This window comes from Peromyscus californicus, unplaced genomic scaffold, assembly GCF_007827085.1.
Source record: "Peromyscus californicus insignis strain IS unplaced genomic scaffold, ASM782708v3 Scaffold_5__1_contigs__length_169319896, whole genome shotgun sequence".
Lineage (NCBI taxonomy): Eukaryota > Metazoa > Chordata > Mammalia > Rodentia > Cricetidae > Peromyscus > Peromyscus californicus.
In genome coordinates this window covers 104,098,861-104,126,115 of record NW_026294573.1, presented here as the reverse complement: position 1 = coordinate 104,126,115, position 27,255 = coordinate 104,098,861, and the positions used below count along the sequence as shown (strand labels likewise).

Sequence of the window (27,255 nt, the reverse complement as noted above, 5' to 3'; positions counted from 1 at the left end):
TGGCCACAGACAATCTGAGTTTGACCCCTGGAATCCACATAAAGGTCAAAGAGAACTGACTCCACAAAGTTGCCCTCTGGCCTCCAGATCCAAATACACACAAGCCTGCACCCACATGCACACAGGAATCCAACATCTCTGGCTTCTGTGGGTATCTTCTCTCTCTCTCTCTCTCTCTCTCTCTCTCACACACACACACACACACACACACACACACACACACACACACTTAAAAATTAAAAGCATGGTGGTGCATGCCTTTAATCCCAGCACTCTGGAGGCAGATCTCTGTGAGTTCCAGGATAGCCTGGTCTACAGAGCGAGTTCCAGGACAGTCAGGGCTACACAGAGAAATCCTGTCTCAAAAAACCAAAAAGAAAAGAAAAGTTTCCTGGAAAAGTTGTTGGGATCTGAGTCAGAACAGAAGGGATTAAGAAAAGTAAGATAATGAAAACATTTAGCACCATGGTGGTTTACAAACATTAATAACTAAAGTTAAACCTGAGTCCCTCAGATGAGGTTCCTTGGACCCTTCTGTCCCAGGTATTACCCTTTAGATCAGGAATCATCTAGAAGGTACTCAAAGAGAATCTGGATAGCAGAATTACCTGGAGCCATTGGATACAGCAATATGCTACAGGATTAAAACTACCTCAAGGTATTCAATTAACCTATGCACCCACTCTGCTGAATGTTCATGGTATAATCTTAGATAGGGGCATGAAATGGCCTTATTCTTTTGTGATTTGTTGAGGCCATGGGGATCTCCTGAGAATGTGAGCTGCAGAACTAAAAGTTGTCCTCTGTTCTATGCAGCATGCTGAAGGACAATAGCAGCATCTGGAAGATTGGAAGAGCTCAGTAAATGTTCATTAAATGGATAGACTGGGAGCCTCACGTCCATTCTCATTCTGTCCCACTTCTGTATACCCAGTCCCCCGGTCCAATCCATGCTCATGGTAGGCTCCAACCCGGCCTAATATGAAAACTGGATTTTTTTTTTTTTTTTTTTTTTTTTGGTTTTTCGAGACAGGGTTTCTCTGTGTAGCTTTGCGCCTTTTCTGGAACTCACTCTGTAGCCCAGGCTGGCCTCAAACTCACAGAGATCTGCCTGCCTCCCAAGTGCTGGGATTAAAGGTGTGTGCCACCACCGCCCGGCTCTTTTTACATCTCTTATTATTGTATATTCACACATACACACGTACCATGGCACCCATGAGGGACAGAGGACAACTTGTAGGAGATGGTTCTCTCTTTCCACCATGTCAATTCTGGGGGTCCAGCTCAGATCATCAGACTTGGTGCCTTTACCCACTGAGCCATCTGGCCAGCCTCTGTTCAAAATATCCCATGCCTCTTCTTTGCGCAGAATACGATTCTCCTTGCTGTGATTAGCACCCACATCCCCATGGAGCTCCTTCCTCTTCAAAGGTGGGATCAGATTTTGCCCACTTCCATACTTTCCCAAGGCAGAATTATGATAATATGTGTCCTCACTCACTGGAGTGAGAGAACTCCTCAGATAGGGACTGTTCATTTTCATTTCCGTATCCCTAGGCCACCGCCTAGCATGCTGCAGGTATTAAATGAATACAGAACGCAAACAGGAGTGGCCTTCTGGGCACTGAGACTTAGATTCAAAAAGGCAATAAACGGTTTGAAGGAAAAAAATGAATAGTTTAGGGCTGGGAGTGTGGCTCAGTGGAAGAGCACTTGCCTGGTGGTACACATGTCCCTGGATGTAGTTTCTAGCACTGAAAAACAAGAACAAAGTGGGGGGGGGAGAGGCAAAAAATTGTGCACACACATGCACACACACACACACACACACACACACACACACACACACACACAAATATAAATAATCTGACAGGAACATTAAGGGGAAAAGCAAGAGACAAGACTGAATGTTTCTTGGGTGAGGTTTTGTAGACCTGGAAGTCGGAAAAAGAAAATGGTCATACTTTGGCAGGCAATGGGGGAGCCATCAGAGTCTCATATATATACTCAAACATTCATGCTCAAATTTGCCTCCTGCTTACCCACGTGCCCCTCCACCTACTCAACCCTAGGCTCCCCCAGTGTCTTTACCTGGCCCTTTACCTGAGACCTGACTGGGGCAGGATTTATACACGGGTTTCTTGTCTCCTCAACCCAACTACACGGGGGCCCAGCTCCCTTCTTTCCCCTTCCCTGCCAGGGCTGGGAAGCAGGCCAGGCCTAGCAGAGACTGCGGGCAGAAGCTGGGTGGTGCCACGGAGAACCTATACAGCGCCAGGTGGTGCCATGGGCTCCAAGCTGAGCTGGTGACCCTGATAACCTTCTGCCTGTGAACACACTTGCCTATCACCCCAACCCTACCTCTTACCCGACCTGTGTCCAGGCTTCGGTATCTCGGGGAGGGGGCACAGGGCCAGACAGACCTGTGGGACTTTGGCTCCATCTCTACAGAAGGGCATTCTGTGAGTCAGCCTGCTCCCCTCAAGGCTTGCTCCTCCCCCACCCAGCTCCTATTTCCGATGCACGTACAGCCCGTACGCACCGTGTCCTGGGACACCCCAGTCAGTCGCATGGCTGCCCTGGGCCCCAGCCCCTGGCCCCCTTTACTAATCCCGGCCCCTACTGTACCGCTGCTGCTGTTGCTGCTGCTCCTAGTGCCTGCTCATCCCCAGGGCCTGTCTGGGATGCAGGGGGAGCCCTCCTTGGGAGAAAGTTCATCTGGGGAGGATGTCCTGGGCGTGGAGCATCTGCCCAGTGAAGAGGATGCACCTGGAGAGGCGGATCCACCTGGTGGGGAGGATCCACCTGGAGGTAATTCTGAAGCCCCAAAGGAGGATTCCCTGAAGTTAGAGGATCTACCCACTGTTGAGCCTCCTGAGGACAGTCACGGTCCCCACAAGGACGGCAAAGGTAAGTGGTCATCAGCTTCCAAATCGAGGCTCAGGTCGTTTCAGGCCTCCCCTCCGCACACCCCAACCCTAGCAGAGCATGCAGGAAGAAAACTGTACTCTACTAGGTAGTCCTTCCCCTAAAGGAGAGAATAGTTGGGAGAGATGAGAAAAGAGAAAGGGGGAAGTGGGAGTGGAAATAGGACTGAGGAATGGACAGAGAGAGAGAGAGAGAGAGAGAGAGAGAGAGAGAGAGAGAGAGAGAGAAAGAGAGAGAGAGAGAATGACGGACGAGGAGAGAACGGGGGTCCGAGACGGCCTGCAGAGCGCATACAGCTGTCACTCATTTTCAATTGCAGTGTAAGAAGAAGCAATCAACAGGTAGAGGAACTTGGGTTTGCTTGGGGAGGGGCAAGGGGTGAGGCGGGGTCTTCTTGTATAGATCGGGTTGGCCTTGAACTATTTTCTGCCATCCCCCTGTCTCTCCCTCTGAGTTCTGGGATTTCAGGTGTGCACGGCCACACTGGGCTCTAAGGTAGGAACTTTGGGGAAGAAGCTGGAGACAGGAAAGAGACAGTGGGAAGGTGAGATGAGCCGAGAAAAGGACGTACGATCTACTGATTTGGACCTGCAGACTGAAGCTACTCTCCAGACCCTGGCCTTTGCAAACTTTGCCCAGTGTCCGAGTCACAGCTGGTGGCAGGCCACCATGCTTTGCACCCAGCCTGCTTCTGTTACCCGCACGTTCTTGTCAGACATCTGGGGCTGTGAGGCCCCACCGGAGCCGGAGGGAATCTTTTTCATTTTGGACACTGGGAAGTGACTGGGCTGGAAGAGTGGGCTTATTAATTCTTCTTATTTATGCAGGGAGTGGCCACGGTCTTTGGAGCTATAGAGGTAAGCCACTGCCTCCTACACAGACCTAATCTGGGAGTCCAGCCCTATTGATCTCCGGGTCCCCCCTCCCCCTCCCATCTCCAATACTAGCTCTAGTCTGGTCTCTGATCTCCCCCCACCTCACTCCCGCCTCCGAGCTTCCTGACTCCACCCCCTACTTATCCTAACGGTTCTTGTCCTAATCATCAGATTTCCTGCACTTTTTCCCTCTCATCCCAGGCACCCTACTCTGGCCCCAGGTGTCCCCAGCCTGTGCCGGCCGATTTCAGTCCCCTGTAGATATCCGCCTGGAGCTCACCTCATTCTGCCGCGCCCTGCAACCCCTGGAACTACTGGGCTATGAGCTCCAGCCTCTCCCGGAACTCAGCTTGTTCAACAACGGCCACACGGGTGAGGTGTCTGGGGCGGGACCTACGGAGGGGTGTGGCAATTAAGCTGTGCCTGGGGGTTCTGCTGGTGCCCGCGGGTGGGTGGACATTGCTCCCTTGCCACCCCCCACGCAGTACAGCTGACTCTGCCACCGGGGCTGAAGATGGCACTGGGACCTGGGCAGGAATACCGGGCCCTGCAGTTGCATCTACATTGGGGGACTTCAGATCGCCCCGGCTCAGAGCACACTGTCAATGGCCACCGTTTCCCTGCTGAGGTGGGCATCGGGCTGTCCCAAGAGGGACAAGGAGGGTGTGCTCGGAGCTCTGGCCTCAGTCTGATCCATACACTCTTCTAGATCCACGTGGTTCACCTCAGTACTGCTTTCTCAGAGTTTCATGAAGCCGTGGGTCGCCCGGGAGGCCTGGCTGTTTTGGCTGCCTTTCTGCAGGTACCGCCCTTGACACTGTATCCCATGGGTTCAGTGCATCTTGTTAGCAGAGACTTGATTCCAGCACTCTCAAGCTGGTCCATTAGCTGTCAGCTCCATGCACTCCTTTGTTCATGCAGCAGCAGCAGCAGCAGCAGGGAACAGGTTACAAGAAGGCTTCCTTTAAGGAGCCCACAGACAGAGCAAAGGCTGACTTGACAGTCATAAGTGAAGAACACTAAAAATGGTGGTCACAGAGGAGGTGAAACTTACATCCTTCACTGGTGGGAAAAAGGAAGAATGTCCCACACAGAGAGAGAACATGATGAGCAGAGACAGAGTGTGGACCATTCAGGGAATCCCACACTGGGCCTAGGGAGGAGTCACTTCTCTACCACTTCTGTGATCCATCATCTCCCTGTCATGAAATGCAGTATTCAGTGACCTCTTTGTACCTGTAGTGATCAAGAATGCATTAGCCATGGTAAGAGGAAGCCAGGAAGTCACTCACTAGTGTGAGGTTCCCAGCACGAAGTTCAGACAAGTGCCTCAGGTGTAGCATGCAGGACTACGCTCCCAGAGTCAGACTCATGAATTATCAGAGCGAATGCAGAGGTAACACAGTACAATGTGTATTATGGTTTTCTTCAGGAGACTATGGAGTGTATTCGGAAATAGCCCAGATCACCGAGGGGCCAAACATCTAGTAAATTTTCTCCTCCTCCTTCAGTTTGCCATTGAAATCCAGCACACTAAGCTAATTCATTTGTAAAGCAAGAGTAATAGAATTTGAATAATAAGATTTTTATATCCCCCAGCATTCTTAGAGGCGGGGAGTGGGGGAAAGACTGCGGGACCCTATCCCGTGTTCAGGCCTCCACCTGTAGTCCTAGAAACAGGTCTCTCAGTCTGCCTTGCATTGTGTCCCACGCCCACCCCTGCAGGAGAGCCCAGAAGAGAACAGTGCCTATGAACAGTTGCTGTCCCACTTGGAGGAAATTTCAGAAGAAGGTCAGTTTGGAGCTTCCTTAGGACCTGCACATCTGAGAATGGGGTATGGGAGGAGTTGGGGTGAGCTGGCTCTGAGCTTGGAATAATTGTTGAGAGACAGTGGGAATAAGGAAGCTACTGTCCGCAGGCTTCACCATTAGAAATTAAAACCAAACAGGAAGTAAAATTAAACAAAAAAGCAAAGTTGAGGCTGGCCATGGTGGCATGGGCCTTTAGTTCAAGGCCAACCTGGTCTACACAGTGAGTTCCAGGCCAATCAGAACTACATAGTAAAACCCTGTCTCAAAAACAAACAAAATAAAATCAAAGTAGAGAGAAAAAAATGTTTAAAACATATGATTGAGTATGGAAAGCTAAACTGTTTTTGAGAACTGTCTACCATTTATAAACATCAATATTTTCTATTTAAAATGTTTTGGAGCAGGGCATGGTAGCGCACGCTGATGGTACCAGTGCTTGGCTGCATTCCAAGTTGGAAGCCAGCCTGTGCTACATGAGACCACGTCTCCAAAAAAAAAAAAAAAAAAAAGCTGGGGATATAGCTTGGCAGCAGATCGAGGGCATGTGTGTGGCCAAAGGTCCAGCACTGAAAATCCACGTAAGCTGGAATCTAGTTCCCTTCTCAGTGACTGAATTATTTTAAATTTCACTTTACTAGACTTTTTAAGTTTTTGGTAAACTGAAACTCACAGAGCTTTTGTGTCTGTTTTTTATAGTTACAAATATTAAATGTATTTACAAGTTATTCTATGTGTGTGTGCATGTGGGCGTGTGCTCACTAGACAGGGCCTCTACCATTGAACTACATCCCAACTCCATTTCCTCCTTTTATTCCAATCTGGGCTTAAGTCAGCAGTCCTGCACGATACGGTAGTGTACTCAGGAGAACAAAGGCTTCAAAGGAGGGCTCATGAACTCTTTTCTTGGGACTGGAGAGAGGGCTCAGCAGTGCAAAGGCCGCCTCTAATTGCCCAAAGCCCTTTACTGCCTTTTGGATTAACCACACATAGTGAGAAGCAGTGAAAGTATGCTTGTGCTGGGAGCTTCCGGGGACCGGATCTAGGCGAGAGACCTCAACCCCTATCCACAGGCACCAAGATTGAGATCCCAGGTCTGGATGTATCTGCACTGCTGCCCTCGGACCTCAGCCGTTACTACAGATATGAAGGCTCTCTAACCACACCTCCCTGCAGCCAGGGGGTCATCTGGACTGTGTTCAACCAGACAGTGAAGCTGAGCGCTAAGCAGGTGAGAGTGGGGTGGGGTACTGACACGGAACGTTGGAAAATGGGAATGCAGGAAGAGAAGAGGATGGGCCAAGGGGCCATGTAGTGAAGGGAATAGAGGGTTGGGGACCCCTTGCTTCTTTTTGTCTTGTACTACCTATTGACCCCCCCTCCCCCAGCTCCATACTCTCTTTGTTTCCCTGTGGGGACCTCATGATTCTCGGCTACAACTGAATTTCCGAGCCGCACAACCTTTGAATGGGCGAGTGATTGAGGCCTCTTTCCCTGCCGGAGTGGACAGCAGCCCGGAGCCAGGTGAGCAGTGTTCGGATAGCCCACGCTGCCACAGCCCCTAGCCATGGGCCCCTCCTCTTCCTGTGCCTTCATTTGTGCCACAGCTTGTCACAGGTACTCATGACTCCCTTGTCTCTTTTTCTCTTCAGTCCACATGAATTCCTCCTGCCTTGCTGCTGGTGAGTCAGTGCCCCTCTTGTTCTTGATGCTGGGGGACACCCTTTAGTAAATCATTCAGCCCAGGAGCTAGGATAATAAATGTCCCCAAACCAATATGATAGGTGAGGTAGGGGACCCTCTCCCCAGCCCCCACCTCAAGCCTCCTTGTATCTCTGGTTTAGTTTATCAGAATGAAGCTCCAGAAATCTTCTGTGATGCCCCTCCCCCAACATCCCTCTCCCCTCGATGCTAGGGGGAAAATGGTGCTTATCTGCATGGTTCTTGCTGTCCCCCTCCATCCTCCAGCTGGTCTGTTCTGGAGACTGAAGCGCTGGGGGGCTGCCTGAGCACTCATGGGGGGGGGGGGTCAGGAGTACAGGAAGCCAGCTTGGAGGGAAACCCATGGCACTCCCTGAGACGGCCCCTCCTTTCCCCCTAGGTGACATCCTGGCCTTGGTGTTTGGCATCCTCTTTGCTGCCACCTGCGTGGCCCTCCTCATACAGCTGTGGAGGCAGCACAGGTATCCACGGCCCCTCCCTTGGCACAGCCTTTTTGGTATCAGCCGGAATTCCAGGACTGCAAATGAGCTCATTCAGGGCTGGGTTTCTGATTCTAGTTCCCTGTTCTACAGGCACAGAAGTGGGACCAAAGACGGAGCCAGCTACAGCCCAGCAGAAATGACAGAAACTGGAGCCTAAGAAGAAGCCAGCTAGAGGATGCTGGGAACCTTGTCCTGTCCCACCCATCTGCCCGTTATACAGCTTCTTTTTAACCAACCAACAAGGAATCTTTCTCATCTTCCTAACTTTTCTTCTTTTCCTTACTTAAGTACTGCAACGGGATCTTATAGTGAAAAGGCAAGAATGGGACTCAATTCCTGCTTTTTTTTCTTCTTCTTGAGACAGGGTTTCTCTGTGTAGCTCTGGCTGTCCTGGAACTCACTCTGTAGGCCAGGCTGGCCTTGAACAGAGACCTGAAGGCCTCTGCCTCTGAGTGCTGGGATCAAAGGCGTGCGCCACCACTGCCTGACATGATATTCTTGCTCTCACTTTGCAGTCAAATGCTCTACCACTGAGCTATACACCCCTTGATCTTACTATATAGCCCAGGCTGGCCTGGAACTGAGTGTGTGTGTGGTAATGGAGTTTGAACCCAGGATCTTGTTCCAACTAGGCAAGTGCTGTACCACTGAATACGCATCTAGTCCCCTGAACTCTCTATCCTCCTGCCTCAGCCTCTTGAGTGCTGGCATTACAGGCACGCACCATCATGCCTGGCTCATCTCGATTATTTTTAAAATAAATATTTCTAGTAAAACATGTATAAATTGCTTTTGTCCTTGAATCAAAAGGATGTTCTATTAATTTCCCATGGCTGCCAGGGGAAAAAAACCAACTCCCACAAGCTCAGAGGTGACACTCTTACAGGTCCCGAGGCAGGGATGTCCAAGATGAACTTTATGTGCTAGTCCAGGTGTGAGTGGGCTGTGTTCTTCCTGAGTTTCTCGAGGAGGACACGCCCATTTCCAGATTTGAGCTGCCCCCTGCACTCCTTGCTCACGGCCCCTTCCCCACAGTACCCCGACTCAGCCCCACTGTCACACCTTCACCTGCTGCCTTTCACCTTATTCCCACCCCCACAATTGTCTTTCCTCTTTTCCCTTCTAGACAGTCTTACTCTGTCGCCCAGGCTGGCTCAGGACTCAGTCCTAGCCTCAGTCTCTCAAGCGCTGGGACTCCAGGCCCACACCATCATGCTCGGCTTTTTCCTAACCCTCTGAGCCCCTTGTGATGATATTGGGCCTGACCCGTTAACCCATGATGAGCTCCTCCATCCCAAATTCTTTGCTCAGCCACACAGTGCCTCTTTCTGACTAGCTTGGCATTTCTCGGGATTAGAATATGGATCTTGTCGGGGCAAGAGCACAGAGCAGTTGGAGTCAGGCTTGGCCACACCCTCTAAACTTCAGTTCGCACTGAGTGAGCCTTTCCGCCTTCACCCTGTCGAGGAAACTCCTTTCTTGCAGTTTTGCCTCTAGAATGTCTGCCCAGTGACGGCTGAAACAGAGTTGTGCCATGGATGGTGGCTTTGCCCTGTGAGGCCTGGAGGCCAGGACAGTTTCCTAACCACTAGGAAACAGTTGTTGGCTGAGTCCAGCACCCACAGTTCAGAGCTCCCATTAAAAAGGGGATCCCGCTGCAGGGACAGGAGCCAGGCCCTGCTCATTCAGGGGTCTTCCCAGCACTACAACCAAAAGAAGGCTCGAAGGGCCCTGGCATGCCAGGAACATCAGTTTATTGGCCTGAGGAGGCAACCATATAGTCTGGTAGGCGGCAGGGCCAGCCCTTACAGGTTGTTGAGTTCCAGAAGGGTCTGGTCCAAGGTCTGGTGAATCTCCACGTTCTCTTCCTTGGCACTAGCCAAAGTCTCTGTGAGGGGAAGCAACAGGTGAGGTGGGGGAGGGGAAGCGGGAGGAAGGAACATGAGGGAGGGAGCCAGGGACAGGGAGAGGCAACACACACAAACATGTTAGGAGACACTTGTGGACCTGAGGCCGGGGCAAATGGGTAGACTGACAGACACAAATCCTACGCCAGGCCTTGGCTGGGGTAGTATCCGTGGCGTGGGGAGGCTTGTATCATAAACGGGGTCGTCTTCCTTTAGGTTTAGGAAAGTTGAAAACAGAAGGGAAGACAAAGGTGCAGCCAGGAAAGGGAGGGTCAGACAGACAGAATTGGGACAGAAAACAGACCTGCAGCTGCTGTGAAAGCCCCTCTTGCTGAGATCCAATACTTTTCCGACTTCACGCCAGACCTTTTCTGAGCTTCCAGCCCCTCCCCTGTGCCTCACCGCCCCGTTTCCCTTCCAGCCATTCCATCAGATTCTGGAATCCCAGTTAAGTGCTCCAAGGTCAGTGATGGGCGGCAGACCAGAAGGGAGGTGGTGCTTGATAGACCCCCATGTGTCACATGCATTGATTATCAGAAAGTGACAGGCTGGGAGTGTCATGCAGAAGGATCTGTGTGGGCCACAGTGTTCTGTGGGAGGGCTGAGTGTCACAAGACTGAGGACGTGGGTAAAAGCCAGGGTCTCAGGAGTAAACCAGTGCTTGGACAGTGATGAAGAGCTCTGAGCGGGGGAGGGGGCAGGAAAACAGCGTGGAGACCAAGTTCAGAGTTTATTAAGCAGTAGAGGAGGTGGGAGGTCAGTGGATGGTGGACAGAGCAGGATAGATAGAGCCAGTGCCAGAGTGGGGGGCAGGAGTGACAGGCGCTCCCTCCGCTGGCTGCCCTGGGCCTGGCTACGCAATGTTGCCCGTTGTGCTCCTCCTGACTGCCCCCCCCCCCGCCCCCCCCCCCCCCCCCCCCCCCCCCCCCCCGGGAGAGAATGAAAAGAGAGAAGAGAAGGGGGCCTGAGAAGGCCACAGCGGTGTGGACTCAGAGGGAGGTGATGTCATTGAGTGCGTTGTCCAGCTCCTCGCTGATGGCCTTGTACTTCATCTTCTGTGCGTAGACTTCATCTGGGGAGTCCGAAGAGGGGTTGGGAGGGAGGGGAGAGCATGGGAGAGGGAGGAGATGGAGGGGAGGAGGAGACGGAGGGGAGGAGGAGATGGAGGAGGGCAAGAGGGCAGAAGGAGAGAAGGGAGAGAAGATGATGAAATGGAAAACAGAATCAGAGAGATGGACAGAAGAGCGGCCGGAGGACAGGCCAGATGGCAGTCAGGGCTTCCTCTTCCCCTTTCTCTCCCCTGCTTCTATTTGTCCTCTGCACCCCAACTTCTCACTCCCCGCTGCAGCTGCAGCATCTCCCAGGAGCCTGTGGGCGGTGCTCTGAGCAGGCAAGCATGCATGCTTAAGAGAGAAAGGAAGGGTGCTGACCAGGAAAGTCTAAAGTCCTAAAGGTGGAGATAAAAGGTCCTGCTTGCCTGAGAAGACTGCAAAAGGAGGCATGGGGGCTAATGAGTAAAAGGGTTGTCAGAATAAAAGAGAAAGGCGACCTTCGCTGATAAGCGCAGTAGCCACAGACCAGCCAATACCTGGATTTCCGGTTTTGCCAAGTGTAGCTCAAAGTAGTATCTTCCATTAACAGTATTGTGTAAATCCTGATATTTGATCAAATAGTGGCTGGGGATATAGCTCAGTGGCAAAGAACTTGCCTAACATTTATGAGGTCCTAGGTTCAATTCCTAGCACTGAATAAAACCAACAATCAAATAGCTCTGGATTCAGTAAAGAAATCTGGGGACTGCAGGCAGGTCTGTGGTAGAGCACTAGTCTAAAACATACAAGGCTGGAGGTTCCATCCCCAGCACAAGGGGGTGGGGTATCCTTACAATGCAATAAGATGATTTTTTTTTGTCCTTGGACAATAACGGCATCAGCATTAAGGAGCTGGTGGCCCAAGCCTGTAACACCAGCCTGGTCTACAGAGTAAGATCCTATCCAGGGCCGGGCGGTGGTGGCCCATGCCTTTAATCCCAGCACTCGGGAAGCAGAGGCAGGCAGATCTCTGTGAGTTTGAGGCCAGCCTGGGCTACAGAGTGAGTTCCAGGACAGGCACCAAAACTACACAGAGAAACCCTGTCTCAAAAAAAAAAGAAAAAGAAAAAGATCCTGTCCAGGGAAAGGGATCATTTGGAGTAGGATCTAGAATCTGTTTTTCTTTTTTCTTCTCATTTATTTATTTATTCATTCATTTATTTCCATTAAACCAAGGCCTCCCATGTGCTCTGCCACTCCAGCCCTCAGGAATCCAATTTTTAAAATGGTGTGGATATGTAATGATGTGTGTGTGTGTGTGTGTGTGTGTGTGTGTGTGTGTGTGTAGGTGGGTGGGTGGGTGTGTGGGTGTGTGTATACTATGGTGTCTGTGTGGAGGTCAGAGGTCAACTTTGATGTTGGTCCTTATCTTCTACCTTGTTTGAGACAAGTCTTATTATCACTTCAAATGCCAGGCCAGTTGAGCCTCTAGCCATCCTCCTGTCTCCACGCCCCCTTTCCTATCATATAGTGTTAGGAGCGCTGGAGCTACAGACCCTATGTCTAGCTTTTCCATGCGTTCTGGGTATCAGAATTCACATCCTCACGTTGGGGGACGGTGCTTTACTCACTGAGCCACTTTCCAAGCCCAGGAATATGTTTTCTATTTTTAGATTTAAAAAATGTGCTGGGCAGCAGTGGTGCAAGCCTTTAATCCCAGCACTCAGGAGGCAGAGGCAGGTGGATCTCTGAGTTTGAGGCCAGCCTGGTCTACAGAGTTTCAGGACAGCCAGGGCTCCATACAGAAACCCTATCTCAAAAAAAATTTTTTTTCACATGTATGGGTGTTTTGCCTGCATGTCTGTGTACCATGTGCACGCATAGTGCCAACAGAGGCCAGGAGAGGCCAGAACTGGAGTTACAGAAGCTCGTGAGCCACCATGTAGATGCTGGGACTCAAGCCCGGGTCCTCTGGAAGAGTAGCCAGTTTTCTTAACCACTGAGCCAGCTCTCCAGCCCCAGCAATCTGTTTATAACTCTTCATTCATTCTAAACTCAGAGAAGCAGTGGGGTGGACTGTCCTAATTCCTTGCACTATGGACATGGCCCACCAGAGTCTGCGGAGCCCCGGGTAATCCAGCTCATTTAACAGTAAGATCAGGGACAGGCTGATGGGGGCGGGTGTGGAGGGGTATCCTTTTTACCTTCCAGGTCATCAATAGTTTTCTCCAACTTTGCCACAGATCTTTCAGCAAACTCTGCTCGGGTCTCAGCCTGGAAAAAAGAAAGGATAGGAGGCATGGCCAAGAAAGAGGCCTTTCCAGAGAGCCTCCCCGCACTCACCCTTCTTTTCTGGTCTCAAACCCTCAGTTTCCTGCCACGGGCAATCTCACCTCCTTCAGCTTCTCCTCCAGAAGTTTGATCTCCTCTTCGTACTTGTCCTCTTTGGTGGAATACTTTAAGAGACACACACAGGCTGTCAGCAAAACTGCTTCCTTCATCCTGAATCCTTCAGCTCCTGCTGATCTTCACGAACCAGCTAGCCCTCCCTCCCTACGCCCTCTTCTCCGCCCTGCACAACCCCGTCCTCACAGCCCCCCGCCGCCCGCCGCCCCTTCTACCTTGTCCGCTTGGGCCTCCAGGGATTTCAAGTTGTTGGTAACAATTTTCAGCTCCTCCTCTAGGTCCCCACATTTACTGCAGGGGTGTGTGTGCCAGGGTGGAGTGTGAAGGCACAGTGAGGCGGGACAGTGGGGGTGGCCCAGTGGGGGAGGAGTGGAGGAGAAAAGAGAAGAGCAGAGTGGTAAGAGTGAGAGCAGTGAGCCTGGAAGCCGCAACCCCACCCCCAGGCCCGAATTCCTGCTGCGGGAGAGAGACAGCAGCCTGAGATGCTGAGCTGAGGAGAGACACGGAGGTGGGAAAAGGTGCCATTGCCTAGAAAGGCCCAGAGAGGTTACTACCTCCTCCTCTGAGGCTATCAGCGACTTGAGGGCCTGGTCCATGGTTCGAAGCTCCTCCTCCAGCTGCCTGGCTCGGCTGGGGGCAGCAGGCACAGATCAGAGGACAGGGCTTGTCCAGGTGGCCTCTGGCCTGGGGAGCTACCTGACCAGCGTGCACAGTGCCCCACAGCAGAGCCCTCGGCTCTTCCACTGCTCCCTTCGCACCCCCAGGGTAGCCTTACCTCTCAGCCACCTCCGCTCTCTCTTCTGAGCGCTCCAGCTCTCCTTCCAGGATCACCAGCTTCCGGGCCACCTGAGGGGAAGTGGGAGAGAGAAGTGGGTCAGCGGTGACCGACTGGGACTCGGGGGACCGTGGGTGAGAGTGAAGTGGGGCAAGGCCATCACCTCCTCGTATTTGCGGTCTGAGTCCTCAGCGATGTGCTTGGCCTCCTTCAGCTGCATCTCCTGCAGCTCCATCTTCTCCTCATCCTTCATGGCCCGGTTCTCAATGACCTTCATTCCTCTGAGAAGCGGGAGAGAAGCGCATGTGGGGTCAGTGCCAGCAGAGACAGGCCCTCCCCCTGTAGCCCCTGACCTGCCTCCCTCCAGGACCCGGTCCCCACCTCTCGCTCTCATCAGCCGCTTTCTCAGCCTCCTCCAGCTTTTGCAAGGCTGTAGCTAGGCGCTCCTGCGCCCGATCCAACTCCTCCTCTACCAGCTGAATGCGGCGGTTCAGGGAGGCCACATCTGCTTCAGCCTGTGGGTCAGAGGGCAGAGGTCAAAAGGCTTTGTACACCTTAGTGAGGGTCAGCTAAGCTCCAAGGACAGCACAATTCCTCTCCTGAATCTTAGCGTTCTGGATTCTGTGTGTTCAATGTATTTGCCCCCATCTAAACAATCCTCTGCTTAGGTGAAAACCTGCACTCCCCCCTCAAGCTCCGTTCTCCCGAGGTGCTGCCTCTTCCTATGCATGGTTAGCGATTAGGGGGTCGGTTCCTGAAATCCCCTGGAGACCAAATGCTGACACCTAAGTCTGAGGCAGCTGTGGTTCCTACAAAGCATAGCCTGGCTCGGGTAAGGGGGCGCCCAGAAGGCGCAGTACAACCAGACTTTGCCACTGCTAAAAAGCAGCCAATCACAGAATCAAGTTCTGTGACGTCACCAGCCACCAGGCAGACTCTCAGCAAGGACTCCAGAGAGACAAGCCAGGCCTGTAAGGAGCAGGAGGGGCTCCCTGCCAAGGTGACAGTGGGGTGGGAGGAGGGAGTGCAAGTGATGCTACTCAGACTCTGAATATGGAAGCAGAACCTTAGAGGCTTTGGAGCAGATCCACAGAAACCCAGGCTACCCTGAGAAAAGAGAGGTAGGGTGGGGCGAGCCGGCCTGTAAAGGAAGATGATAACACCAGTGTGGTGTTTAGTGTGCTGGCGCCGAGTCAGACTGTCATCTTGGAGCCATGGCTCAGCTACTCCACGCTTGTTCCATGACCTTGGGCAGCACATTTGGCCTCTCTAGGCCTCAGTTTCCTCCTTCATAAATCGGAGCTAACAATCACAGCTCCTTCTTTGGACGCTTCTGAGATAATGCACTATGAATCAACTAGACCAGCTGCGAGGTTCATAAAACTAAACAGGTTTTCAACTCCACGCTAGAGTCACTGAACTGAGCCCTCCAAGGGGCTTGGGAGTCTTGTGCCTTAAAAAAAAGTTTTTATTTTATTTTATTTTATATGTATCGGTGTTTTGCCCGCATGTACGTGCACTGCATATGTGCCTAGTGCCCATACGGTTGTGAGGCATCGGGAACTGGACCCAGGTCCTCTGAAAGAGCAGCAAGTGCTCTTAACCACTGAACCATCTCTCCAGCTCCTCCTTACCTTTTTTTTTTTTTTTCTAAGTTCCCAGTTGGTTCTAATTGTCACTATGGGAAATAGTGACACTCTATAGATACCGTTCTGAATACATGGCCTGCTCAGAGTCCTCCCTTCCTAAAGGTCAGAGGGCCCCTTCGCCCCTTCTCATTCTCCAAGACAAAAACAGAGACCCCTGTTGACCGAAAAGAAGAAAGGCCCAGACTAGTGGAGGGGAAGAGCTGGGGGGCAGCGCTCCGATGGGCGAGGCTGGCACAGAAGGCAGGCCCTGGACAACGCTGCAGGGCAGGAGAAACATCGCCATATATAGAACAACGTGGTCTCTAGCTTGTCCTCCAGGTGCCTTCCATACCTGGAGTTTGGCCACCGAGAACAAGAGTCCATCATGGGCACAGGGCCCAGTGACTCAGTGTGGAAACACTCTGGAGACAGGGCACATGGGAGAATGGCTCTGGGGGGCCCTGAGGGCTTACTCCAGAGAGGTGGTAGGGCAACACGTGGCTGCCAAGTTTGAGAAGTCCTGGGGTCAACCCAGGGCTGATATCTGTCATGTCTGTTCTTCTAAGCTGTGGATGCTCGGGGCTCTCCCACTACAGGATAGTCACTACAATAGCCCCCATCGGCTAAATGGGAAACAGAAGAGAAGAGAAATCGAGGCACCACGTAAGTTAACTGCCGTGTTCAAGGGGGCGCTATAAAATCGGGCCACATTTCCTACTTATTACTGGCAGGGCTGCCTGCTTCCCCAACTGTCCCTGCCCACCCCCCACACCCCCCCACCAAGCTCCTTGGGTTTCCAGTCTTGCCTCCAGCTGCACTGAGCCTTGGTTATTTATAGAGTATCAGATGCCCAGGGTCAACTTTGCTAGCAGCTGCAGGTCAGTTCCCTCCCAAGTGCCAGAGCTGGTTGACAACCAAAACTGGAGAGTAGAGGTCAAAGAAGCCCAGCTCTGGGGGGCTGGAGAAGTGGAGAATGAGCAACACCAATCCCATCTCAGGTGCTCAGACCAGGGCTGTGCTACTTACCCCCAGGCCCTGCTTACAGACTCATCCTAAACTTAAAACAAGAAACTGAGGCAGACAACGGTGAAAGTGCCCTCTGTAGTCCTGTGATCATCCTGACTGAAGACGTGCGAGTGTCCATGTGTGCGTGTGCGTGTGCGTGTGCGTGTGTGTGCGTGTGTGTGTGTGTGTGTGTGTGTGTGTGTGTGTGGAATGGAGGAAGTAGAGAAGTCTGGTTGGGGACAGGCAGGGAAACCTCAGGGTAAGCGGAGCCTGCCAAGGTGGCTGCTTTGGCAGTTGTGGCCCTGTGCCTCTGCCCTGTGGCCTGGCCTGGGCCTGAGGTTGACAGCTTAATGAGGGTAAATGAGGAGCCATCAGAACCTGAGCTGAGGCTCCAGGGCAGCAGCTGGTGCCAGAAGGTCAGGGGCAGGGACTTCCTAAGGGCCCCTTACTGCTGTAATTCAAATCAGAGCCCCGTCTTTGGAACACTCTCCCTCTCCTGCCCGCTAGCTCCCCACATTCAGCCCCGACCCTCACACACACCAAATGTGGCTGCAGTCTCCTCCTCTTGGTTCTCAGAAGGAGGATTAATCAAGGGGGGGGATGGTAAATTCTCACCTCCCCCCCTCACAATGACTCACCATTCAATCACTGTGCATTCTAAGGGCTGGACCCAAAGGGAATTACAGGGCTGAGTCCTGGGGGGAAGTAGTAGGTGGTTTTGATTTACCCAGAGTTACTTGTGTAAACCTGCCCCTGGCTGGTGTTACACGGAGGAAACCATGTCTGTTCTGGTGCTAGAGACCTAGGTCCCTTTCTGCCTTCGCGCTCGTGCCTAGGGCTCCTCGCCAGTGTCCTAGGGCCGCTAAACCTCCCCAAACCCACACTCACGTCGGTGGCCTTCTTCTCGGCCTGCTCCAGTTTCTCCTGGGCATCCTTCACAGACTCGGAATACTTTTCCACCTCATCCTCTGTCCCCTTCAGCTTCTTCTGGAGGGCCTGCTGCTCTTCCTCCAGCTGTGGAAGAGGGAGACTTGATCAGCCAGGTCTGGGTCAGGCCCTGGAGGCAAGGAAGGCCAGGCCTGGGAAGGGTGTGTGTGTGTGTGTGTGTGTGTGTGTGTGTGTGTGTGTGTGTGTGTGTGTGTGTGTGTGTTTTTCTAGGAGATACTTGGAGATTGTTGGGGGAGAAGAGGGTGAAGGAGAGACAGTCCAGTCCGCAGGAGGCCCTGGGAGGAGAAAGTATAAACCTCAAGAGGCAAGGACCCATTGCAGCTTTGGAATGACAGGAGCGGTGACTGGGGACTCCTCAGGCTACGGTGGGTGGGCTGAAAGCTCCAGTTAGGGCTGAGCTCTGGAAGGTCCTGGGAAGGCCCAGCCCCCACAGTGATAGGAAGGCCTTGGAGAGCAGACCCAAGGCTGGGGGAGAGAGGGGGAGGGTACGCTGGACCCCACCTGCTTGCAGCGGTCCTCGGCTTGCTTCTTGTCGGCTTCGGCCTGCTCCGCGCGGTCGATGGCATTCTCCTTGTCCAGTTTCAGCATCTGCATCTTCTTCTTGATGGCGTCCATGGCTGCAGTGGGGGGTGGGCCGACGGGCGGGCTGTGAAGACTTGGGTAGACTCGGCTGTCTGCGAGCACTGGATGCACAGGGTTGGGGGGGGTACAGATCAGGAGGACCGAGAGGAACTGGGATGTCCCAGGAGCGCGGGCGCCTAAAAGGCGGGGAGGGACCGGGCGGAGCCGGGGGCCGGGACCCTCCCCCACCTAGTCTCAAACCTTGTAGGGGCAGAAGCACTGCCCGGTCGCGGGGCGCGGCTGCTCTTTGCGCCCACCCCTCCGGTCCGCCCCCTCGGGTCCTGGCCCCGCCTCCCCTCTTCCCCCGCCAGCCGTCGGAAGGAAAATTAAGGGCTGTAAAAACCTTGGTCAGCAGAGGGGCTAGGACCCTTGGGCCGGGGGCTCAGCGCTTCCTCTGAGTGACAGCCGGGCCCAGTGGCAGCTGGGGCTGGGGCCCGCGGGGCTATTTCAGGGCGTGAGCTCACGGCAGCTGCCCGGGCGCAGGGACCGCGTGCCCCCCCTCAGCTAGCAGCAGCCGCTGCCCTTAATTTAGAAGTTTCCTGTAAATCCCCCCAGATTAAATGTCTCTTAGGAGGCGGATCCCCTGCACGCCTCGAGTGCCTCAGTTTACCCCGGGTCTCAGACTCCGGGTCTGCGCTGCCGACATGATGGTGGTGGCGAAGTCTCTTGGAGTGCTTGGGGAAACTGAGGCAGGAGGCCTGCTGCCCCCAAGGGCGGGCCTGGCATCTATTAACCTAGTGTCCTCTCCCAGGCTCAGTGCCCAGAGCCAGGTTCTCAGCTCCCGCCCGCCCCGCCCCCCACGTGCCCCGCATATTTTCCACGAGGCTGCAGCCCGGCTGGCCAGGGCGCTCTCCCCACCCCCACTCCCACCCGGGACCGGTGCTCCCGCCCCCTCGGGCTCTGTCTGCTCTCCCCCCCCCCTTTTCGCCGCTCTCTCTTTCCCCGGCGCCCGCCCTCCTCCCCACTTCTCCCAGCGGACTCGGCGGTCCTCCCCCATGGGCCAACTTGACTCCGAATTTTTCTTTTCTGACCTTTTTTGGGATGTTTCCCCGTGGAGGGGCGGGGCCGGGCCACCGAGAGCCGAAGGGAACGCCCGGCGTCGGGAGCGGGCGGTGAGACGTCCCCTCCTCCGAGGCTCCTACAGACCTCGGCGGAGCTGGGCGACCGTGGCGGGGTTCTCCCCCTCCGGGGTGGGCGAGGGGAGCGAGCGCCCCGGCGCCCCGGAGGGAGTGGGCAGCGCCTCGCCCGGACCAGCGGGTGCAGAGGGGTCGGAGGCCTGGGATTTGCTGGCGGGCGGAGGACCACCGTGGGAATCCTGGGCAGAGGGCTGGCGCGGGGTGTGTGCAAGGGGCGGGAAAGTGACTCCTTCCTCATCTGCTTCGCTGTCTAACTAGACTCACACCAGCTAGAGCACACAGGACTGACCTTGGCGTTGACTCCAGCCCACTGCGGTGTGTTCCCTAAATTCTGTGAAAGACAAAGAGATCTCCCGTCCATCCGATAAGCCTATGCTAGACCCCTAGGGTTTAGCTTTCTTCCCGTCCTTGTCTTTCACTCTTCATACGCCCAGAATCCTGGAGAGTCTTCTTGCTCCTTCTCGCTCTGAGCTTGCTTTCTTGAACAGTGCCTGGTGTTTTCTGGGTCGGTTGTGGCCTTTCTTGTTCCTGGTTCTCTAGTTCCTTCATTTATTTAACTACCCCTGGCTTTTGCTGCCAAATATTTTTTTTTAAGTTAGTGGAATAGAAAAATCCTCCAGTGCCCCCTCCCTATTCCTTTTGCGCCTTCAGTATTAAAAAGAAAAAGAAAAAAACAAAACCCACTCACATTTCTTAATATGGTAGAAGTGCTCTTTGGGCCTCTGCCTGCCTGGCTAGCCTCATCTTCAGTTTCCAGCCTCATTCCAGCCCTCAGATTGGCGCTTCACCTCACATTCATGTTGAGCCGTGGACAGGGGCTGGAAATAGCCAGACCTTTCTTAACAGCGTCCACATTTTACGCATGCTGTTCCCTCTCTCTAAAACACCCTTCCCTAAATTGATTGCCAGTGGCCTTTAAGGCTCAGATCAGGTGTCAGCTCTTCTGGGAAGCCCTTCCCTGGCCGCTGCCCCTCCTGGCCCCTTCCATCTAGGAGGCCCTTGTTTTCCAGTGTAAAGCTTGGTTCTCAGCCTAGTTTGCTACAAATTCTTGTGCCTGTTTGTCTCATGAGTCCTCCAGAGCAAAGACTCTTGTCCTTAGTGAGTCCGCAGCCCCTCGAACAGTACCAGGCTTGGAGTAAGTAGTAAATATTCGCAGTGCGGATTTTACGTAGCTTCCAGGCGCTCAAATACACCAGCTAATATGGTGTGGATTTAGAGAAATGAACGGCCTGGTGCAGAATGCCGCAAATGTTTTTGCTGTTAGAACTATAAGCTTAGAAATCATTGAAGATCCCCCAATAGCTTTTGTTGAAGGTGTTATCAGAATCAACACTTGCTGCATTAGGATGCAAGCCCAGATAATGTAAAAAATAGTTATGAGTTCATTAAAAACCACAAAAGTAAAGGCTGGAGATGGAGCTTAGCTGGTGTAGTTTGCCTAGCATGCTCCAACCCTGGGTTCATCCCTAACACAGCATGAACTGGTCAGTGTGGCTCACACCAGTAATCCCAGCACTCAGGTGGTGAGGGAGGGGCAGAAGTTCTAGGCCATCCTCTGCTACATATCCAGTTCAAGGCCAGCCTGACTACATTAGACCTTGTCTCAAACAACACACATGCGAGTGCGCGTCCGCACACACGCATGCACGCACACACACACACACATACATACACACATATGCACATATACACACATACACACAAACATACACACGTACATACACACATATACACACATACATACACACATACACACACATACACACATACATACACACACATACACACATATGCACATATACACACACATACACACAAACATACACACACATACATACACACATATACACACATGCGCACACACCTATTATACACCATCATGTTAATATAAATAACATTTTGAATAATAAAGTATACCCCCCTCCCTCAAATTAGTGAAGCATAGCAATTATTGCATTTGTTAAATTTTTTTCTGGGAGGGGATTGACAGGGTTTCATGTACCCCAGGGCTGGCTGGTCTTGAATTGCTGGGGATGACCTTGAACTTTTTTTTTTAGACAGAGTCTCTCTATGTAGTCCTGTCCTGACTAATCTGGAACTTGCTATGTAGACTGGACTGGCCTGGAACAGTCACCTTACTCTGCCTAGGATCAAAGGTGTGTGCCGCCATGTCCACCTTGAACTTCTTATCCTTCATTGGGGTAATCATTTACTCACATATAGTTTTGTTATATCATTCATTGGTCATTTAGAAAATATTGATTCACTGACCCACACAGATGTTCCAAATGTTGACACATTTCAATAAATTTACTATATCAAAATATCACATTCTTTAATATCTTGATTCATTTCATCAGAGAGTCTACAACTATGTTTTAATCTGGGGAAGCTATGAAGTCCTGGTGTCAGAGAAAAGTTACTTAAAACTAGAATTTTCACTTGAAATTTTTTTTTTTTTTTGAGACAGGGTTTCTCTGTGTAGCTTTGGTGCCTGTCCTGGAACTCACTTGGTAGCCCAGGCTGGCCTCGAACTCACAGAGATCCACCTGGCTCTGCCTCCCGAGTGCTGGGATTAAAGGTGTGTGCCACCACTGCCCGGCCGAAATTTTTAATTGTATAATTGGTAACAAATACTGTCAGATTTTTCTCTGATGTGACTGATTCATTGTTCCTTTGTGAGAACAGATCTGCCAGAGTTTTTCGGTCACTTCTCAAGTAAACATGGTATTACACACACGCTCACACGCAATCATGCCGAATGGTTCACACTTACAAACGGCCTGCTTTCCTCAGGGAAGCCATCACGCTTGTGCGTGCTGAAGTGCTTCCTGTGTACTTCAAAGTTCATCGGAGGAGTCACTGAAAAGGCTTTCGTCAGGCATAGTCAGCATGGTCATAATGCTAGTCCTTGGAAGTAGAGACGGAAAGATGAGTTCAAGGCCAGTTTTGGCCACATAGTGAATTTGAGGCCGTCCTGGTCTACATGAGACCCTGTCCCAAACGAAGATAACAACAATAACACACACAGAGAGAAGAGGGAAGAAAAGAGAAAAGTTTTTGCTTAAGAATTAAGATCCAGGGGCTGGGGGCTGGAGAGATGGCTCAGAGGTTAAGAGCACTGACTGCTCTTCCAGAGGTCCTGAGTTCAATTCTCAACAACCACATGGTGACTCACAACCATCTATAATGAGATCTGGTGACCTCTTCTGGCCTGCAGACATATGGGCAAGCAGAATACTGTATACACAATAAATAAATAAATCTTAAAAAAAAAAAAAAAAGATCCAGGGGCTGGAGAGATGGCTCAACAGTTAAAAACACTTGCTGTTCTTGCAGAGGACCCAGCCCACAATGGCCTGTAACTTCAGTTCCAGAGGATATAGCACCCTCTTCAGGCTAAAGCAGGTACTTTACACATGCGGTGCACATACATACATTCAGGTGCACCATGAATGGGTGAACACACATGCACATAAAATAAAAATAAATCTTCAGCACCCCTGGTCTACATAGCAAGTTGCAGGCCAGCCGAGCTACATAGTGAGACCCGTCTTTAAAACACACACACACACACACACACACACACACACACACACAATTCAGGGCTGAGGATGTAGCTCACTTGGTAGTGCTTCACCAGCATGTACAAGGCCTTGAGTTCAATCTCCAAAACCAAATAAACTGGGCATGGTGCTACACACTTATAATCCCAGCACTTGAGAGGTGGAGATAAGAGGATCAGGAGTTCAAGGTCACCCTTGGCTATGTGGTGAGTTCAAGGCCAGCCTGGGCTACATGATACCCTGATCCTGTTGGGTGTGTGTGTGTGTGTGTGTGTGTGTGTGTGTGTGTGTGTGTGTGTGTGTGTGTGTGCTTGCTTGTCTGTGCATGTAGGTGAGGAGGCCAGATGTTGATGTCAGACATTTTCTTCTATTGCTCTCTACCTATTTTTATTACTTATTTTGTTTTAGAGACAGGATCTCTCTTTTTTTTTAAAAAAAAAGATTTATTCATTTATTTAGTGCACTGGTGTTTTGCCTGCATGAATGTCTGTGAGAGGGTGTTGGATCACCTGGAATTAGAGTTACAGACAGTTGTTAGCTGCCATGTGGGTGCTGGGAATTGAACTTGGGCCTCTGGAAGAGCAGTCAGCGCTCTTAACTGCTGAGCCACCTCTCCAGCCCCGAGACAGGATCTCTTAATGAACGTGGAGCTTCCATTTAGGCTACACTGGCTGGCCACTGAGGCCCTGGTACCTGCCTTTCTCTGACTCTTAGCACTAGGTTATAGATATGCATGGGCACACCCAGTTTTTGTTGTTGTTGTTGTTGTTTATTTTGTTTTGTTTTGTTTGAGACAGGCTTTCTCTGTGTAGCCCTGGCTGTCCTGGAACTCACTCTGTAGACCAGGCTGGCTTCAAACTCAAAGAGATCCACTTGCCTCTGCCTCTCAGTGCTGGAATTAAAGGCATGAGCCACCACTGCCCAGCTACACCCAGCTTTTATGTGGGTGCTGGGCATCCCAAATTCAGGTCTTCATGCTTGAGGTATCTTCCCAGTCCTGAGACCTTTTCTTTTAAAGAGGGGAATGGCATGATGGCTAGGTGGGTAAGAACTTACTGATCCAGCATGAGCATTCATATCCCAGCACTCACTTAAAGATCTGGGTGTGGCCCTTATGTACCTTTAACCCCAGCATTGTGGGAGGCGAAGACAGGATTGCTAGGGCTTGTTAGCCACCAGCCTCGCCTGCTGTGGATGATTCATTGATAAATAAAGTGCTGATTGGCCAGTAGCCAGGCAGGAAGTATAGGCAGGACAAGAGAGGAGAATTCTGGGAAGTGGAAGGCTGAGGCAGAGAGATGCTGCCAGCCACCACGATGAGAAACATGATGTAAGATACCGATAAGCCATGAGCCATGTGGCAAGGTACAGATTTATAGAAATGGGTTAATTTAAGATATAAGAACTAGAGCTGGGCGGTGGTGGTGCATGCCTTTAATCCCAGCACTTGGGAGGCAGAGGCAGGTGGATCTTTGTGAGTTCGAGGCCAGCCTGGTCTACAGAGCGAGATCCAGGAAAGGCGCAAAGCTACACATAGAAACCCTGTCTCAAAAAAAAAAAAAAAAAAAAAGATATAAGAACTAGATAACAAAAAGCCTGCCACAGCCATACACTTTATAAGTAATGTCTCTATATGTTTGCTTGGGTCCGAGGGGCTGCGGGACTGGCTGGTGAGAGAGATTTGTCCTGACCGTGGGCCAGTCAGGACCAGGAAAACTTCAGCTACACTCTCCTAGGCTCAGTGACAGAGCCAATCTCTTGAGGACATCAATGTTTTTCTCTGGCCTCCTCACATGCACAGTTGTGTATATGAGTGCACGTGAACACGTATGCGCACACACACATTTATATACATTAGGTGCACACACCAAAAACCTCAAAGACAATACAATTAATCATTTACAATTTATTTGAGACTTTTTTTTTTGAACTCTTGAATCTTCTGCCTCTGCCTCTCTCATACTGGAATTACAGGGAAGTGTCAACATGTCTAGGATACTCAAGAACATTCTTAAATAAGCAGGATGTGGTAGTGCACACCTTTAATCCCAGCGCTCAGGAGACAGAGGCAGGTGGATCTCTATGAGTCTGAGGCCAGTCAAAGCTACAAGCTACACAGTGAAAGCCTGACCCCCCCCCCCAAATCTTATGAAGTTGCATTTATGTCTTATATGCTAATGTATAGTGACTACATAATGATTAGTGTAATTTGGGGCCTCCGCCTTGATCTGTGCTGAGACAGTTTTACTCCACAGTATTTTTTTTCCACACTGTGAAATGTTGATGCCGTGAAAAAGGTTTTCTTCAGTGCCTCATTGTGAAGCTAATTTTGACCTCTGGATAGCCAAAAGGGTCTTGGAGAATCTCCAGAGGGGGGGGACCCCATCTGAAGAACAGCCAAAGGCTGCTACAGCAGCTTCCCAGGTTTCCAGGCTATTACCACAGAGGTGGCCGTGATCGGCTGCAGTTCCTGAGGACACCATAAGGAAGTGCAGCAGGAGGAAGCAGCTGTCCTGGGCTCATGGCTCGCTCAGTCTAGATTACTATTCGTGTGGGAGGCTGTGGGAAGAGACTTGATCTCCCAGGCCCTCAAGTCACAGTGCTGTGACATTGAATCTGGGGTTCAGGGCCTACCACAGTATGTGGTGGAGTTCCCAGTCTGTGCGTCAGAGAAGTGATAATACAGCTTGATTTTCCAGTGCTTAGCACAGGCATGGCTTAGTAAATATTGAATGGCTGAATCACAGGTGACAGGAGTGACGGTAGGAAGTTGGCACCGACCCCAGTGGGCTGGCCTGGAGAGGGCAAACCATTTCCATCCACTTTAAACTTACTGTAATGGGGAGGAAGCCGATGGCGCGAGGTACCCAGAGTAGCAGCAAATGAGCGCTGTTTTCTACTTGGAGGGTGAAGTACTGAAATACTACACTGGGCAGCAGGATTGGCTAAAGACCCACAAAAGTCACACATAAAAACACTCACTGACACAAGAGGGCTGTCATGCTGTGGGCAGGAGGGTGAAGAGGGAAGTGGAAGACCCTATGTATGTACCTCCTTGACTGGCTCCCTTCATGGAACCTGGACAGTAACCAACTCTTGCTGGCCACTAGGGGGCGCTCTGCCCCTCTAAAAGACTATAGTCTCAAAGGTGGATCAAGTTCCTCTTCCTGTTTTTGACAGGAATACCCCAAATCAATCAACAATGCCACCTGAGAACCACACACAAATATTTAAAAAAGGATTTGTGTGCGTGTCCCTTGGAGGCCAGAAGAGGGCATTTATATTCCAGTCTTCATTTACTTATGTGTATGTGCCTATGTGAGTTCATGTGAAGGAGAACAGGGTCAGAAGCCGGCATCGAATCCCCCTGGAACTGGAGTTACAGGCAGCTGTGAGCTGCCATGTGGGTGCTGGGAACTGAACCCGTATCTTCTGCAAGAGCAGCAAGTGTTCAACCACTATCCCTCCAGCCTTATACTCTTATTTTTTAGTAAGGCTGCTTCTGAAAACTGGAATTTGGCCAGGGACTAAACCCAAGTCTCTTTATATACTCTTAACTGAGCAGGGGCTCACCAGAAGCTCAGTGCTTGGCCAGTGAGATGGGAATAGAGAAAGGTTCTGCAGGCACAGCTTCCGGAGGAGGGTGAGTGCTGGGTGCAGGTAGGAGAAAGGGGCCTGAGGAGCTCCAATCTCCTCCTGCTCCCCTCGTGAACCAATCGAGCCAGGGGACAGAACTCACTCCTACTCTTCCCCAGTGCCCCTGGGGAAGACCTTCCATCTCCTCACGAAGCCAGGCTGCAGCTGTAGGTAGAATCACCTTTATTGGAGCATGACCTTTTTAGGGTTTACAACCCTCAAGCTCCATAGGTAGCTGGGGTAGGGGATATAGTATCAAAAAGGGCTGAGTTGAGCAGATGCGGCCGTGGGGACTGGCTGGAAGCTGCTGGAGGGTGGAGCAGCTGGGGCCCTGGCAGGTTCAAACTGAGGTACAGCAGCGTTAATAATACTCTTGGAGCGTTAATACTCTGGGGAGAAACAGGCACTTAGGGGCCCTAGGGTAGGAAGGCACTTGGAGTCAGGAGGGGGACAGGGCTTGCGGGGGGGGGGGGGGGGGGGGGGGGGGGGGGGGGGGACTGGGCAGGGCCAGGCCCGGGTTTGGCAGGCACTTTGGGGAAGTGCTGGGATTGGGCAGGCTGGGCCCCGGCAGCCCAGGAGGCTTTGGTAGTGGCAGGCACAGTCTCTGGGCTGGGTCTGCATTAAATAGAAGCGGCTTCCCTAGTGCTCATCTCGAAGCTCTGAAGGCAAAAACTTGTACTGCTGCTGCCGGATCTGGGCGAGCTTCTTCCGTGCCTCTTCCAACTCTCGCTCCTTCCGAAGCATCTCTTCCTGGGCTGCGATAATCTGAGGGAGGAGGGA

At 51.8% G+C, this 27,255-nt stretch overlaps 3 protein-coding genes across 7 annotated transcripts in view; 1 reads left to right on the top strand and 2 right to left on the bottom strand.

Annotated features, from left to right (window-relative positions):
- Positions 1-2,555: 2,555 nt before the first annotated feature.
- On the top strand, positions 2,556-8,542 carry Ca9 (carbonic anhydrase 9). Its single transcript, XM_052717648.1, has 11 exons — positions 2,556-2,910; positions 3,756-3,785; positions 4,005-4,175; positions 4,289-4,431; positions 4,513-4,605; positions 5,529-5,595; positions 6,686-6,843; positions 7,001-7,136; positions 7,265-7,294; positions 7,714-7,795; positions 7,907-8,542. Exons 1-11 carry the CDS (start codon positions 2,571-2,573, stop codon positions 7,971-7,973), a joined length of 1,317 nt encoding a protein of 438 aa, XP_052573608.1. The 5' UTR covers positions 2,556-2,570; the 3' UTR covers positions 7,974-8,542.
- Positions 8,543-9,553: 1,011 nt separating this feature from the next.
- Positions 9,554-18,248, bottom strand: Tpm2 (tropomyosin 2). 4 transcript variants are annotated; one of them, XM_052717862.1, is made up of 9 exons: positions 18,018-18,199; positions 17,457-17,582; positions 14,317-14,450; positions 14,099-14,216; positions 13,936-14,006; positions 13,715-13,790; positions 13,148-13,210; positions 12,959-13,028; positions 9,554-9,704 (listed from the first exon to the last, which is right to left on the bottom strand). In XM_052717862.1, the coding sequence occupies exons 1-9, from the start codon at positions 18,129-18,131 to the stop codon at positions 9,622-9,624; spliced, it is 855 nt and encodes a 284-aa protein (XP_052573822.1). In that variant the 5' UTR covers positions 18,132-18,199; the 3' UTR covers positions 9,554-9,621. The 4 variants fall into 4 exon arrangements, with proteins under 4 accessions (XP_052573822.1, XP_052573820.1, XP_052573823.1 ...); XM_052717860.1 differs by lacking the exon at positions 13,715-13,790 and adding an exon at positions 13,376-13,451; XM_052717863.1 differs by lacking the exons at positions 9,554-9,704; positions 13,715-13,790 and adding exons at positions 10,441-10,795; positions 13,376-13,451 and having other exon boundaries at positions 18,018-18,248.
- An 8,694-nt stretch (positions 18,249-26,942) lies between these two features.
- Positions 26,943-27,255, bottom strand: part of Tln1 (talin 1) — a 32,566-nt gene continuing 32,253 nt past the window's right edge. For both annotated transcript variants that reach the window (XM_052718660.1, XM_052718659.1), the window contains exon 57: positions 26,943-27,240. In XM_052718660.1, coding sequence (XP_052574620.1) covers positions 27,115-27,240 — 126 coding nt within the window. In that variant the 3' untranslated portion in view covers positions 26,943-27,114. The remainder of the gene's footprint in view (positions 27,241-27,255) is intronic.